Source organism: Desmodus rotundus, chromosome 5, assembly GCF_022682495.2.
Source record: "Desmodus rotundus isolate HL8 chromosome 5, HLdesRot8A.1, whole genome shotgun sequence".
Classification (NCBI taxonomy): Eukaryota; Metazoa; Chordata; class Mammalia; order Chiroptera; family Phyllostomidae; genus Desmodus; species Desmodus rotundus.
The window spans coordinates 57,313,079-57,327,442 of record NC_071391.1 but is presented as its reverse complement, the minus strand read 5'-3'; the positions used below and the strand labels follow the sequence as shown (position 1 = coordinate 57,327,442).

Sequence of the window (14,364 nt, the reverse complement as noted above, 5' to 3'; positions counted from 1 at the left end):
TTAGCCTTTAAAAGCTCTGCGAACTTTCTCTTCCAGCTGGTGTGAGTTGAGAGGCAACAAGAATGCTGCTTTTTCCTGCCAAACAGCTAACTATCTTCTCTTTTGAAGATTCTACAATTCTCGGGGGATACCTCAAACTGCTCTCCCATACTTACATGATTACTTCATAATTCTTATGTTTTAAAAAACAGAAACAATGATGAAAATCATTCCTTGTACTCTCCCATCTTCAGGAAGTCTTCACCCAACCCTATTATTTCTTTCTTGTCAAGAATATCTATGGTAGCAACAGGCAAGTTTATAACCCATTGGCTGTCTCCCTTATTTGTTGGTAGTAAGTTAACCCTAAGTCACTTTTATTTAGCTCTACAGTTTCATACTTGTTCAGATCAACCTACTTTTTAAAGGACAAAGCATTTTCACCACCCCTGCCCCGGACACTTGAAATCATTTGAAGAGAACGGAATATTTTTTAAAAGTTAAAAACCAGCAGGTACTTCTTTAAGAAATCAAGGAACTCATGTTAAAGGAAATTATCAAAGTTTGAGTAAATATTAGCGAATAATTGGATGATGCCTACTTAAATGTTTATTCAAAAGATGAAGGATATTTCTTTGATAATATTTTTCCATAGAAAATATTTGGTAAATCTTTACTGTTTTCCAAACTGCACCTGCTTTTAAAGAATATCTTTGAAACTTTGTAATAACTACTTACTTGTGTTTTCTGATTTTTAAATCACAACTGACCATGAACACTGGGAGGCAGACATCAGTCATCAGCTGGGCCCACTTTGATCGACAGACAGGCCTTCTGACCCCAGAGCTTGTAGACAAAGTTCTGCTTACATAGTAACACCCTGCTTTTTTTCCTGCTTACCACAAAAGTATACAGTAAAAAATGTAGAGCATAAAAAGAAAATTAGGACCAAGTAAAAGGTAAAATCTCTTCAAACTATAAAGGTTTGACTTTAGCTCTGAACTTCAGAATAGTCCTCATCCTGGACAAAACACAAAACAAAAGAATTCCTTAAAGGAAACAACATTACCTGGCATCCAAGTTTTAAAATAACTGTTCTTCTTTTAAAAGTAATAAACTTTCATCACTAAATATTTGAAAAGAAGAAGTGCCTGCAGATGCATCGAGCCAACAGCTGATAAATGGTGCTGTATCTCAATAGCTAAACTATGTGGGACCTAGGGATGAAGGGATGGACGTAAAAAGAAGAAATGCACACAGAAGAAAACAAATATCTGTGATGCCATTACCCAGCAGTAACTATTGCTAACATTTCATTGTAGGGCCTTTGAGTAATTTTTAGGCATGAATATAGTTTTAAATTATGTTTGTACCGCCTAGACTTCTTTTTTAGTAACAGTATATTACAAACACTTTTTCGTCATCAAGCAGTTTTCTGTTACACAGCCTAACAGAATTCCTAAAGATTTCTCAAAGAAACTTCACAATTATTACATATATTTAATAGTACAAAGTATAGGTAAGGAAGGAAACCAGTATCTAGTATAACCTGTAATCATCAATTGCTATATAAAAGTTTGTTGTTTTCATATTTAACCAGAGGTGAGGAATGAAATTAAAGATTGAATTTTATTAACTAATATGCCCTCTAGTGCATTTGAAATGTAGGTGGCTTCGTAAAAAGTTAGCTCACATAATTTTCAGAAACATGTGTTGCATAGCTTAGCATTCATAAGGAAGAGGGAGACACGCTGAAACACCTGAATCTTAGCTAGAAGGAAAGAATGTCTGAGTTCCCTTATCTAAATGTGCCCTGTGCTCTGTGATTAAGGCTCAGAAAGGACTCTACTTTATTGATGGCTTAGAAAGAACGTAAATATTCTTCTCTACCCTCCTAGTCATTGGTTAGCCAATGTCAGGTAGAGATCAAATTTTCCATCAGTCCTCATTTTAGTTTATTTGGCTCATTGAAACTACTTCTAAGTCACAAATTATAGGAGGGAAATTGGGGATAATGAAGGAGCTTCTTGAGATCGTGGTCCTAAAACTCCAGTATGCAAGACAGTCACTGGGATAGCTGTTGGTAAAGACTCCTGGGCCCCATATTCAGAGATTCTTGTTTGATAGATCAGGAGTCTGGCCCAGGAATACAAATGTACTCACTGTTTCATTCTGATATTCTGTCGGGAACTCCTTGTTTAATCTTCCTTGAAAGATGTTTCTCCAACTCCTGAAATCTCCTAAGTCTATGTTCCTCAAACTTGGGTATAAACCCCAAGTGTTTATGAGTGTGCCAGTGGGTAGGTGAAGTCATAAAATCAACATGGTGTATCTTCCTGGAAGGTCAATTTTATACAAAGATGATCTGAGAGTGAGAGAAAATTATATATAAATGTAACATGGAGCAGAATACAGAATTTACATGAGTTTTTAAAATAAACCAAAGACCTAAAAGAAATTTCCCGATTCGGTCTACACCCCATACTTCTAGGCATCTTCATTTACCTTCCTTTACTGTCATAGGGCATTTTTGCCAGAATATCTTAAGTAGGATGGTTTACCTTATAACCCCTGAAAAACGCTGATCTAAGCAGCGGATGGTATGGATCATGTAAATATAACATGCCTTTTTAAAAGATAATGTGAGCGATTGAATAACAATTCTTTGAGTGTTCTCTTTTCTTATTTAGAAAAGCATTTCTGTATTGCAGATGACCTGTCTCGTGTTGAGCCTGAGCCTTCTCAGGTGCCAGATCGCAGTACCAGAGACCATCAGCAAGGTAAGCCTCCTCCTCTCAAGACCTTAAAAGATGAAACATTCTCACTCTCTGGTCCATATGCCACTGAGATAAGGAAGACAGCTGATGATTCCATATCTAAAGTCCTAGACTGGTTTAACCGAAGTTCTCATTTAGATGACAATAAGTCATCTCTCCAGCATCTCCGAGGAATAGAGCCCAAAGAAAAAGCAGACTCAAAAACACAGGTTGCTCCTGCCTTGGTGACAGATGATATCAGTCCAAAAGAAAATGGCTCAAAGGCTCTATTACCCACCAGAGTTAAATTGATCCCTATGGAATCGGATGTGGTGTCCCAGGTAGAGGGAAATATGCTGCTTTCTGGAAAGTGCCAGGACAGTAATGTGAATCTCAAACCCAAGTCTATTAATTTGTCCCATCAAGGCAAGGAAGATCCAGGCATATTGCAGCCATTTGAAATCTACAGTCCAAATCAAAGAAGTGAAACTGTGGACGACAGCCAAGCTTCAAAAAACACAGGAGCGGGAAATGCGATACCTGGCCCAACCAGTGCTCTCAAGGGGTCTGATGCAGCACACCACGTTCCGTGCAACATTAAGGACGTTGGCAGCTTATGTGAAGAAGAGCCCAAGTTTCGTGTTTATGAAACAGATAGAGGAAACACAGAGGTCAATTTTGACACTTCGAAAATTGTCAAAGAACCAGGTTTGAAAGACAACATGAAGGCAGAGAGAGCAGGCAAAGGAGGAGACGCTTATTTTCTGAAAGCTTCCATAGAGCCAGAGGGTACTGAGTCGCTCCCTGGGGCTGCCAAAAGCTCATCTCCTTGGAAGGAGCCTGAGGTCCAACTACAACAAGAAGCTGGTGAGGTTCCCAAGAACCAAGTGCTAAGAGAGACATACAAAAAAGTGAGTGACAGAATATCCTTTTGGGAAGGTGAGAAAGCTGCACCTCAGTTAACTCATAAAGAACCCACATTTTCACACAATCAGGGACAAGTTTCTTCTAAAGCCTGTCAACCTGTAAAGTCCATGGCCAGTTCAGCTACAGGCCAGAATGAATTCAGTGAAATGATTGCCAGACAAGTGGTCCTAGATGAGCATGGCCAACCAGCTCACCTCTCTGGTTTTTATTCCTCAAAGAAACCTCCGGAGACCAGGGCCCAAATATCAAGCCCATCTAAAAATTATCCTTCAACTGACCTATCAGGTCAAGTGTCTTTGTTTCAGAATAAGATAAGTGAGCCTACGAAAAGATTGCTAGGGGCAGACAGTTTACATTCTGGAAGAGACAGCACTTGGCCAGCACTGCAGCACCCTTCGAATGCTGGGAGTGAAAGGCATACTTCTTTGGAGAAAGACAGATCTCTAACTGATAGATCAAATCCCAACTTGAAAGTTGTGTCCCTCGAAGAAAGAATAGATGAACCCAATACAGAACAGGTTTATAATCACTCTCAATTTGAGAATTTGAGGAAGTTTTGGGACTTAGGAACCAACCCAAACAATCAGGATGATGTTGAGAAGAATACCATCAAAACAAGCCAAAGAAAATCTGTGCCTTTTAATAGCCAGAAACACAAACAATTTCATGACCTCAAATCGTCAGGAGAAAATACCCGTGAGATAGAGATGCTTCTAAGCCCCCCACAAGTTCCAGCAACACAGGAAATACAGGAATTAAATTCAAAGCGCACACTCCAGGTGTTACCGTATGAAACCACATTTCCACTGAAACCACCCACAGAGTCCACTCATCAGCTGCCAGGAAATGAGTCATCAAAGGAAAATGTGCAAAAAAATATGGAATGGTTTGTTACTCCAGTGTTCGAGGAAGAAAAGGATCACTCAGACGAAGAGATTCTAGAATCCACAGTGAAAACAAATGTTTTGTCTAAAGACTACAAAGACACTTTTAATGTCAGCTTACAGAAGCTACTTTCAGAAGCATTTTCACCAGCAATCCAACCTTCTGGTGAAAAAGTTCATGGAAAACAAGTTCTTGGACCAGGTGGTGCTGAAAATAGGACATGTCCTCAAAAGGCAGAATTTGCTGATATTGAGGAAGCATCCAAAGGACCTAAGGACATCATTAATGAGCATGTAGATAAAACAGTAGCTCCTCCAAAGGTCAAACCAAACACTTTGGCTGCTAGTCTAGAAAACCTCCTGAAGGAAGGAACTGGAACTTTACCCTCTCCCTTGCAAAGCAAGTTGGAACCCATTACCTGTAGGGTCAACTCTGAGCTTGAAGCAAGTAGAGTTTTTGAAAAAGGCGTAGAACAGAGTGACGACTCATCAGCGTATCAGAGAGAGATGATAGCTCCTTTTACAGAAGGGGAAGAAACTTTGGGAAAAACAGCTCTCCCCCAGCAAACCGGAAGTGGTGAGTGCCAGCTAAACACAGGAGACTTGTTTCAGGAGGCTGCGGAAGGCTCTTACCCATTGGATCAACCTTCCCATCTTCACAGAAAGGGCTCTTTTGGGGTTGTGGCCAACTCTCCCCAAGATGTGCCTCCTTCCAGAGATGCTTATCTTGCTCCTCAGGATAAGGCACTACCTTCTCACCGGGAGATTTCAGGGACTGTGGGAAAAGTCATTGTTCCACCCAAACCTGCACTGAAAGATGTAAATGTTGTATTACAAAAGCCACTTAGAGAAGCTGGGTTGGGTTACCCAGTTGGGAGGGAAGAAGTTCCTGGAGAAGTAAAAGAATTTCCTAAAGGAGCAGTACACGCAACAGGTAGTCTCCAAAATTCTCCACCGTCAGCTACAACGGACATTCCAGTTCCAGACAGAAAGGATTTTTATTCCTTCAGTGTAGTTCCTGATAAAACTCATGAAGTTGCATCTTATTTAGCTGCCCCACTGCCTCCATCAGAAGAAACCCTCAGCTCATATGGTTCCACTGTGGATCGGTATAGCAAAGAGCTACCTCAGGAAGTGGCAGAAATTGTGAGGGAAACAATTATTCAACCTAAACCAGTGTTCCTGGAATTCAGTGCTGGCTTAGAGAAACTACTGAAGGAAACAAATGAAACTCTCTCCTCAAAATATGAAAGTGAGACAGGTGGTACTGAGGGGCCCAGGCCAGCTGCTTCTGAATTCCATCCCGAGGAAATACAAGGGATAGTGAAAAAGTCTGAGGCTCCATCAATAACTGAGAGTGCTTTTGATACTGGTTTTGAGAAACTCCTTAAAGAAGCATCAGAAGCTCCCTCTGATGCACTCCAGGTGTCAGTGAGGGAAGAAACTCCTGAGAAGGAGACTTCAGAGTCAAAGCAGGCCAGGTTCTTGGGCAGAACCCAAGAGGCCCCCCAAATGAAGCTTCAGAGTGATGTTTTCAAATCTCCAGTCAGCCAATGTGATGACATGTTGAGAGGAGAAGCTATGACTGATTTATCAGGATATCTTCATGGTTCTGAAAGTGGAGTTGAGATCATCCCCGGAACCCACTGTGTGGACCATGAAATAGGGATCATTGAAACCATAAAGCCCCCAGAGCCCAGGGATAGTGACAGTGAGGTTGCCGGGGTTCGAGAAGTGGCTTTTCAGGAGCCTGGCTTTGAAGAGGGTCCTGAAACAATTAGTGTGTCTGGAAAGAGGCAACCTATTCCTCTCCTGACCAACAAGGAAAACTCTACAAAAGCAAGTCAAGTCAAAATGCTTCTGGCATCACCCAATGAGAGGCCACAAGAAGAGGAAGAAAGAGAAGGTGTCTCTGACTGTGATTTTTCAGATGGAATCATTGGTTCTGATGCAGAAAGCTGGAGAAATACATCCAGTGAGCATTTTGAAGTTTTTCATCCATTGGTTAATGAGTTAATTAATGGAATAATGACATAAAGGATGAGGGAGTTTTTTAAATTGGAATTAATTTTACACTCGCAAATAGTGCTAAATTCTTCTTATGACTTCCACTCTCCCTAGCCTTTCTTGATAAAAACTACATTTCCTTTTGTAGTCTTTAAATAAGTTACATAGAGACAGTTTTACCCGCAGGGCAGTGTTTTAGAGTTTTACTTTTTTTCTCATTTAATCAGCACTAGAACTTTTCAAAACTATTTTTAAAAATAGTTTTCTTAAAATTATTTAGTTTTCTTAAACTAAAGCTAATAGTTTTCTTAAAACATAGTTTTAAGAAAAGTTAAAAAGAACTTTTTGTGTTTAGAAACTACCGCTAACATTCAAGTTACTTTTCCTTCTGGAAATAATTAGAATTTCTTTCATAATTGGCCATCCAAACAGAACTCTCTAGTTATAGCTGTGGCAAGAAAGTGCCACAAATGAGCGCAGATTTCCCTTCTAGGAGCACTAGTTTACCACAGCCGTGGATGGACGCCAGGGACAAAGTGCAAGGCGGGAACGTTGCTTTCCTCAGACCCCTTGTGCTGTGGTGTTTTCGCTGCCACACTCTCCCTCCCATTTTCAGTTATCTTCAGAATCTTCCCCCTCTAGAGTATGACTTTGGTCAGATGACCTCACCTGATCCACACAAGGGCATTGCCTGGCCTGCTGAATTTCTGTGTCTCCAGCCTTGGCCAAGTGGATGAAGATCTTAATCGATTATCATATTCACCTAAGTGGGATCACGGGGACTGGTTTCAGCTAGGCTGTAAAACGCAGGGTTTTTCTCAGTTTGCTCTTCCAATCAACACAGGCAGTTGGGCAGAGAAACCCAGGAGCGAATAGGAATGAGTTACCTGACGAGAGCGATGAAATGATAAAGGATGCTCCCTGGCAGGACATTTTAACCAAAGCTGCACATCTAGTGTTGATCGCTTTCCTAGGAGTTGAATAGCATTTCCCACTTTCCAGCTCCCTTCAGTCTCATGGGAATAAATAAGCTTTGCTGAGTGGCTGCCTTGTGAGGTTTAGGTTCCTTGGCAAGTAGCTGTGGAGCCTCTTAAAAACTGACCAAAGAATGTGTTTTTAGTCCTAAGCATCAAGGTGAAGACCCTGTAACAAATGTTTCTGGTAAGAAAAGGAAAGTGAAACACCTGTCTCTGAAACCAGACGTACGCAAGAATATAAGTCAGCATGTTGAACTTGGTGAAGTGGACGTTTACCAAACTGCCCCAATGAGTCCCTGGAGTAAACTGGCCCATGGGAGGAGGAGGGCTTGCATATCCGCCCTTCCTGTGGCTACTGTTGCCTACTGCCTGTGGCTGTGTTTATCGTGTACCAGCCTAACCAGTTGAACATCGAAAAGCCTACCTAAAAATGAAATAATCCAGATGATATAATAGCCCAGACAGGGCCCAGAGAAGATATATTAAAATTATAAGCCTTGTAAGAGGTATAAAATGGTACAGCCACAGTTGTACATCCTTTAACCTAAATTATTTTAGAACAAATGGGTGGCATGGTGAGAGTAGAAGGGGACCTGACTACAAAGGCACCGAAACTTTGGTGAGCAGCCTAACACGTCTGACTCGTGGCTGGGCTCTTAATGAACCAACACCTCTCTACGTGTCCCTAAAAAGTCAAAATAAATCCTTTTAAAGGTTCCATCGTCAGATACTTTGGAAATGCTGGGAGATTATGTACATTATTAGCATTAAAATTTCCAAGAAGGTCTATAGTGAGAAACCTTTTAACTTTGAACACAGAGAATCCCAAGTCTAATTCATCTTGGAACCATTTGTTGTAGAATGCCCATTAGCATTGGGCAGAAGTGGGATGCGTTTCTGTGAAGTATTGTCTGGAGAAGTAGTTCCCAAAGTTATTGATCCATTAATGGAATCACTCATTGGCTTTGCAAACGTTTCTGAAGTGCCATCAGCCAACTGCTGTCCTGGGCCCTGAGAATGTAAGAGTGATCGATGGCAACGCTCACACCAGAGGCCCCCCATGATGGAGTTGGTACTGTCGACACAGAGAAATGAAGGGTGGTCTGGGGAGATTCTTTGAAAGGTTATATGTATCTAGTTGTTACATTCTGAGGTCATGGCCTTTTTCTTTTCCTTTGGTCCTCCTTTTATAAAGAAAAGGTATTAATAGGTGATAGAACCGCCTCCCACCGATTAAAACGCCCAGTAAAACAAAAAGTTGACTGCCTCATGTCACTTCCCGATATTTTGATGGAAATTTTACTAGCTCATGAAACCCAAAAAAGCCTACATCTGTTGATTTGGACGATTTGCCCATCTGTGTTGTATTAGATTATACACAGATGTTAAACATCTGAATCCTGCCTTTTATGGTTTTCAGCTAATTTTTTTTAATGCTTCTAAAACCACTTTGTGGCGATCTTCAAACGCTAGAAACGAAGTGGAAAGATTCAAAGTCTGGCACAGAACAAGATCATGTGCCTAAAATAGAGGTGTAGAAGACTAGGAGATCACACTTCTATTAATGTGGCAATCTTTCTTCTGTATGATTTATACTTGCAAATATTTCTTGACCAGGAAAATTGTTTTTTTAAAGGACATGCTATTTGTGAAGAAAGTTTATTTCCTTCCTTGCAGTGCTTCACAGAGTAAACAAAGGTATAGAGGCTTACGGCACAATGCCTCCTTTCAGCCTACCATTTCGAGGTCCATTGGTTACAAGAGTTTGGTGGGTTATTTTTTTATTGTGCAGTGTTCATCGGTTTTGTCTTATAACAGGTTCAGAAGAAGAACCCAGGCCTGTTTTGAAAACTTTGGAAAGGAGTGCTGCTAGGAAAATGCCTTCCAAAAGTCTAGAAGACATTTCATCAGATTCATCAAGTGAGAATAAAGTCCGCCCCATTGTTTGTGCCCCCACCTAAGCTTAAGAATGCTCACGTGCTCCTCTGTGGCCTCACCGCATGCTGTCGTGCACTGAAACCCCTCAAGGGGGCTTAACAGCTGAGAATAACCTTTCCCCAAGTGAGCCCAAGAGGCTTGCCCTAAAGGGGCTGGAAGTTTGCGTTTAAAACAATGCCTGAGGTTTGGTTACTAGAACACTAGGTTTCCTTGCATTGAAGAATCCCAGTTTGAGTGTTTATTCAAGTAGCATGAGTTTTAAAAGACAGTGGTAGCTAGTGGATCTAGTAGCAGTAACTAATGTGTATTGAGTACTGTGTGCCAAGACTTGGCTAAGCGTTTTACTTGCACTATTTTATCCACCTGGCATAAGTAACCCTGTGAGGGACAAGTTGTTATCCCCAGTTTACAGAGGAAGACAGTGAAGCTCAGAGAGGTAAACTAACTTGCTTAGTATCGTACAGCAGAGCTGGGGCTCAAAATCAGGAGCATTCATGACAGAGTTGGGTGTCTGGTGAATTTGGCATGCGAGGGAGATGAATTAGTCCCTGGCTTTAAGGACTCTCCTTTCTCTCTCATCCCTTATTTTCATGCATCCTCACTGGAACTGTAAGCCTAAAGCCTACCTGACACGTGGGGCACGCTATTCCCCACTGGCTGCTGCTTTAGTGGGTGAAGGATTTCTCGAGTACTAACATGACACACATAGGGACTTGGGGGTCAGACAAATGGACTTCGAAACCATAACTTCTAGTGGTTTTGTTCTTACTGTTTTCCAGCTAAGATACACTCTCAGGATTGCAGGTGGTCATGAGAAAGTTTATTGAATGAACGTTAACCACTGTCAAACTCATATGATTAAAAATTGTCCGTTGTCATGTTTAGAATACTTTTTATGCATCTGCAGTTGAGACTAGGAAGTCAGAAGTTAAAAAGAAAAAGAAAAAAAAAAAACACTCCACTAAACAATTTCTAAAATTCAGCGATTCCCAGGGCTCCGAAGGCAGTGCTCCCAATTCGGCATGCAGTCCTAACCCTGCCAAGGATCTTGGAATCCAAGGGTTGGAAGGGACCTTGAATGAAAGCCACCCATTCCAAACTCCCCGCAATGCAGGAATTCCCTGTAAAGCCTCCTCAACAGGTGGCCAACCCCCACATCCGCCTGAATGCTTGCCGAGAAGGCCTTCCGATCCTTTGTTGGTCAGGCCTGATTGTTCTTCCTGATGCTGATGGGCCCTGAGGGAAGGAAAAAAAAAAAAAAAACAACTTAGCAACAATTGTTCAATTTGGAAAACCTCTTATTTGTGAAACTTGGGGCTCTTTCCATGGTGCAGTTTTAGAGTACTCAGGAATGTGTAGGGTTAAAAAATATTACCATCAGCTGATGGGTATTCCTGCACGCTCCCTTCCAAATACCAGTACCCACTCTCACACTAGCCTGCCAAGATTCCACTTAGCAGCTGGTCCCCAGTCACATCTCTTCAGTTGACTTCCCAAGCAAGGCTCCCAGAGGCGTTCACAAATGGTGATGCGTGCACAGAAATATTTGTTAATGACCGTGGGTTTGGGAAGGTGTTAGTCATGGCTAGCATCTTACTCTTTTTAGAAGAATAGGGAGGCTGTTGCAGCCCCATGCTTTCTCCTGCTGCCGGCTGACTGCTTGCTCTGAGCTCACCCTCTAACCCTTGGGAGTCTGTGTGCAGCAGTGTGCTGATGTAAGCTGCATCGGGGCTGAAACGGGAGCTCCCGCTATGGCACTGGCTCAAGTGGCTAAAGAGAAAGTATTTGGGGGGAGACATCTTGGTTGCACCCCTCACTGCATCTTGACTAATTGCTTCCAACTCCCGGGGCTTTCAGGGACAGTCTCATTGTTCTTTCTCGCCAAGGGTCAGCCGTGTTAACCATTTGTTAATTTCTCCTGAACAGATCAAGCAAAAATAGATAATCTGCCAGAAGAATTAGTACGTAGTGCTGAAGATGGTAACTATGTTTATGTATCTGCATGTCTGTCTGTGTATTAGGTTCTGGGGTGGTTTGGGCCGTCACCGGGGCGCAGCTGTTGAAAAACTAGAGACGTCGTTTGCCGCTCTGTGATGAATGGTGCCTAAGTTATTATAAAACGGTTCTGACTTGGTGCATTTAATGATAACTGTTTGTATTCTTAAGGCTTCTGCTGGTGATAGCATTGCGAGGATCTCCTTAGAGACCCTGGGAAGTGAGGGTTTCTATAAATAGGCAGTTGTATTTCTATGGGTCTGAGCTGATTTTTGCTACTCTGTCTGGCAGAACTCCTTGTGAAGGCTGGGAGACTGGCGTGGGTTCCTGGATTAAGTTATTCTTATATAAGTTATTCTTTGACGATGTCTCATGATCATATAGATCACTCTGGGCATACCTGGCTTAAAGCTTTAAATTCAAAGGAAAGGGTCCCAGAACAAAAATGGGAATTCTGCCTCTGCTCATGTAAATAACTATGAACAGGCCAAGTGTAAAATTAACTGATTCTGAACATTAAGCAGCCAGAAGGTTTTGAAGATTTTCAGTTGCTCAGGTATTACTCGGTTCAGTTACAAAAAGAATAGGGTAATAATGCCCTGGTGGGGGAAGGGAGGGATGGGAATGAGTCTGAGTTTTAGAGTTCAGCATTTATGCAAATGTATCATTTATATTTGTATGCTGGAATTTTGTTTTCTAAATTGCTTTCTCTAGAATAATAACAATGTATATTCACTGAGCTTTCCCATATAGAAGCAGCAGCAGAGATCCTCAAAGGTCATTCCTTACTTTTATGTAATAGATTTGTCTTTCTTATTTTATGTTTACAACAACCTTGCTGAGGTCATTGGAGCAGGGGGGTTTACCTTCGTTTTACAGATAAGAGAACCTCCAAGAAATTAGGTGGCTTGTCTAAGATCCTGTAGCTAGTCAGTGGGAGGGTAGGGACTAGAATCTCAGCTTCATTACTCCTGGTCCAGTGCTCTTTCCATTTTAAAAGCTGTGGTTTAGTGAATTGGAGGAAAGATGCTAAACAGCTCCCGTGCTGGATGGTGGACTTTTAGTTGAAGAGGAGACACTAATGAAGGTCGTTCTGGGGAATGGAGGAAAGCAAGCTGAACACGGGTCAGCTGGATTCTGCAGTCTCTGCTATGAAACTGACATTTGAGCTTTACTTTCATGTCTCTTTTAATACTTCTGTTAAAATGGTATTTATTCCCAATGTTGCCCTTCTGAGTAGATCAAAAAGCAGATCAGGAACCAGATACAAATGAGTGCATACCAGGAAGTGAGTAGCAGGTTCTTTCTCACAAATGACTAAATGTTGCCACTTATACATGGTGTTAAATACACTGAAATAACTAACCCCTTTAATAACACAGCTTTATTATTAGTACTAAACTCTTGCAGCTTACAAAACTATTTCATTCTGGCAAGGGTTATATTAAAAACGTTTTACTGCTGCCTGTGTTGAAAAATTAATTGGTAGTTCTACTGAGGGAGAATTATATATTTAAAAAACTATTATATATACATATGTATGTAACATGTGTTACGTATATATGTTAACGCCGGATATTTTCCCTTTGCTAGTCTCTCTGCCCTTTGAGTCTGCTTAAAATGAAGCTGGCACCTTCCAATATCACTTGGCTTTTATGCTGCAGTATGGTCTTGAGTACTGGACCTTTGTGGCCTTTCCACAGACTGGACAAATGGAAAAATGTATAATTTATCTGTCTCTAGGGAAGAACTGTACTTTGACAATGACTGTGTAGTATGGTTGTGTATGCTTCTCTGCATATCTACAGAAGCAAATTTTATGATGTCCAGGGAGTAAACGCTGAGGTTTAAAATTGGACTCAAACAGGATATATTCAACATATAAAGCAAGTGAATATCTGAATCTTAAGAAATAAGTGTACACTTGTGGTGGTTCATGTCTGTGAACTAATTAATAATCACACCCAAGCAAAGATTATGATTCTTTACTCTTTTCTGTTCAATCTCAAGACTGCTGTGCTTAACTGTGACTACGAAGTTGAGGACACGTAGCACAGTGGAAAGGTGCTTGTGGGCAAGCAAAGCAGGGAGCTGTGCACGAGCGTCCGCCTAGCTCAGTCAGTGTCCTACTCGGGGACACTGGCGGACTGAAGGTCATGATGCGCATGCCTGCCCTCGGGAGTCCAGGGGTTTTAATAACAGTCTCTCAACACTCTTTGGATGTGCCTGTTGGTCTTAACGAGAAGAGCAGCTTAAACGAACGGGCCGTTAGAGAGAGAAACAAAGTGCCGATGCTAGAAAGCGGTGACATCTTGTCTGAAAGCTGAAACTTCGCTCGTGCAGTCTTGCTGGAGATGAAGGTGCTGAGCTTTAGCACAGGACCTGACAGATTCTTAAGAACTACCCAGAGAAAAAGCAATCCGGGCTTTGGTCCCCGGCGTTATTCTCTGTCTGCCTGCTGCAGAGGCTGCAAGACTTCTGCCCTTCGGGGGTGGTGGGTAAAGGGGCTTTTCCAGTTGCTTTTGAACTGGCAAACCCTTAAATTTGGTCGTCTTATTTTATCGTGCTGTTTTGTTCAATATTTGGGCTGAAGAGTAAGAACAACATATAGGTATACCTACCTACATCTGTACCGATGGAGATATTTAGATAGAGACACAGTCGATGTATCTACATCTTCACTGGTGATCTCCTGATGCGCTTAGTTATCGGTCAAAGCAAATAGACTAACCGTGTGGTGAATTCTGGACAAATTCCCTCTTTTTTATGGTATTTTCCAAGATGATTCTTAATCCTTGGACTGAGATTATTTCTTTTCTCTAGTGAAGAGTGTATTCTTACCACACAAGACAATGAAATGCATGATCTGTGTACCTAAAACTAATATAATATTGAATGTCC

At 41.5% G+C, this 14,364-nt stretch overlaps 1 protein-coding gene across 20 annotated transcripts in view; it reads left to right on the top strand.

The window, feature by feature from the left end:
• The window catches only part of SYTL2 (synaptotagmin like 2), a 103,269-nt gene that overhangs the window by 69,392 nt on the left and 19,513 nt on the right, over window positions 1-14,364 (top strand). For 8 of the 20 annotated variants that reach the window (XM_053924137.2, XM_053924139.2, XM_053924131.2 and 5 more), the window contains 4 exons: window positions 2,691-6,521; window positions 9,349-9,450; window positions 11,395-11,448; window positions 12,704-12,751. In XM_053924137.2, the coding sequence (XP_053780112.1) occupies window positions 2,691-6,521; window positions 9,349-9,450; window positions 11,395-11,448; window positions 12,704-12,751 (4,035 nt within the window). Of the gene's footprint in view, window positions 1-2,690; window positions 6,522-9,348; window positions 9,451-10,936; window positions 10,994-11,394; window positions 11,449-12,703; window positions 12,752-14,364 lie in introns of those variants that run through there. The other 12 variants (XM_053924148.2, XM_053924144.2, XM_053924146.2 and 9 more) reach the window with 6 other exon arrangements.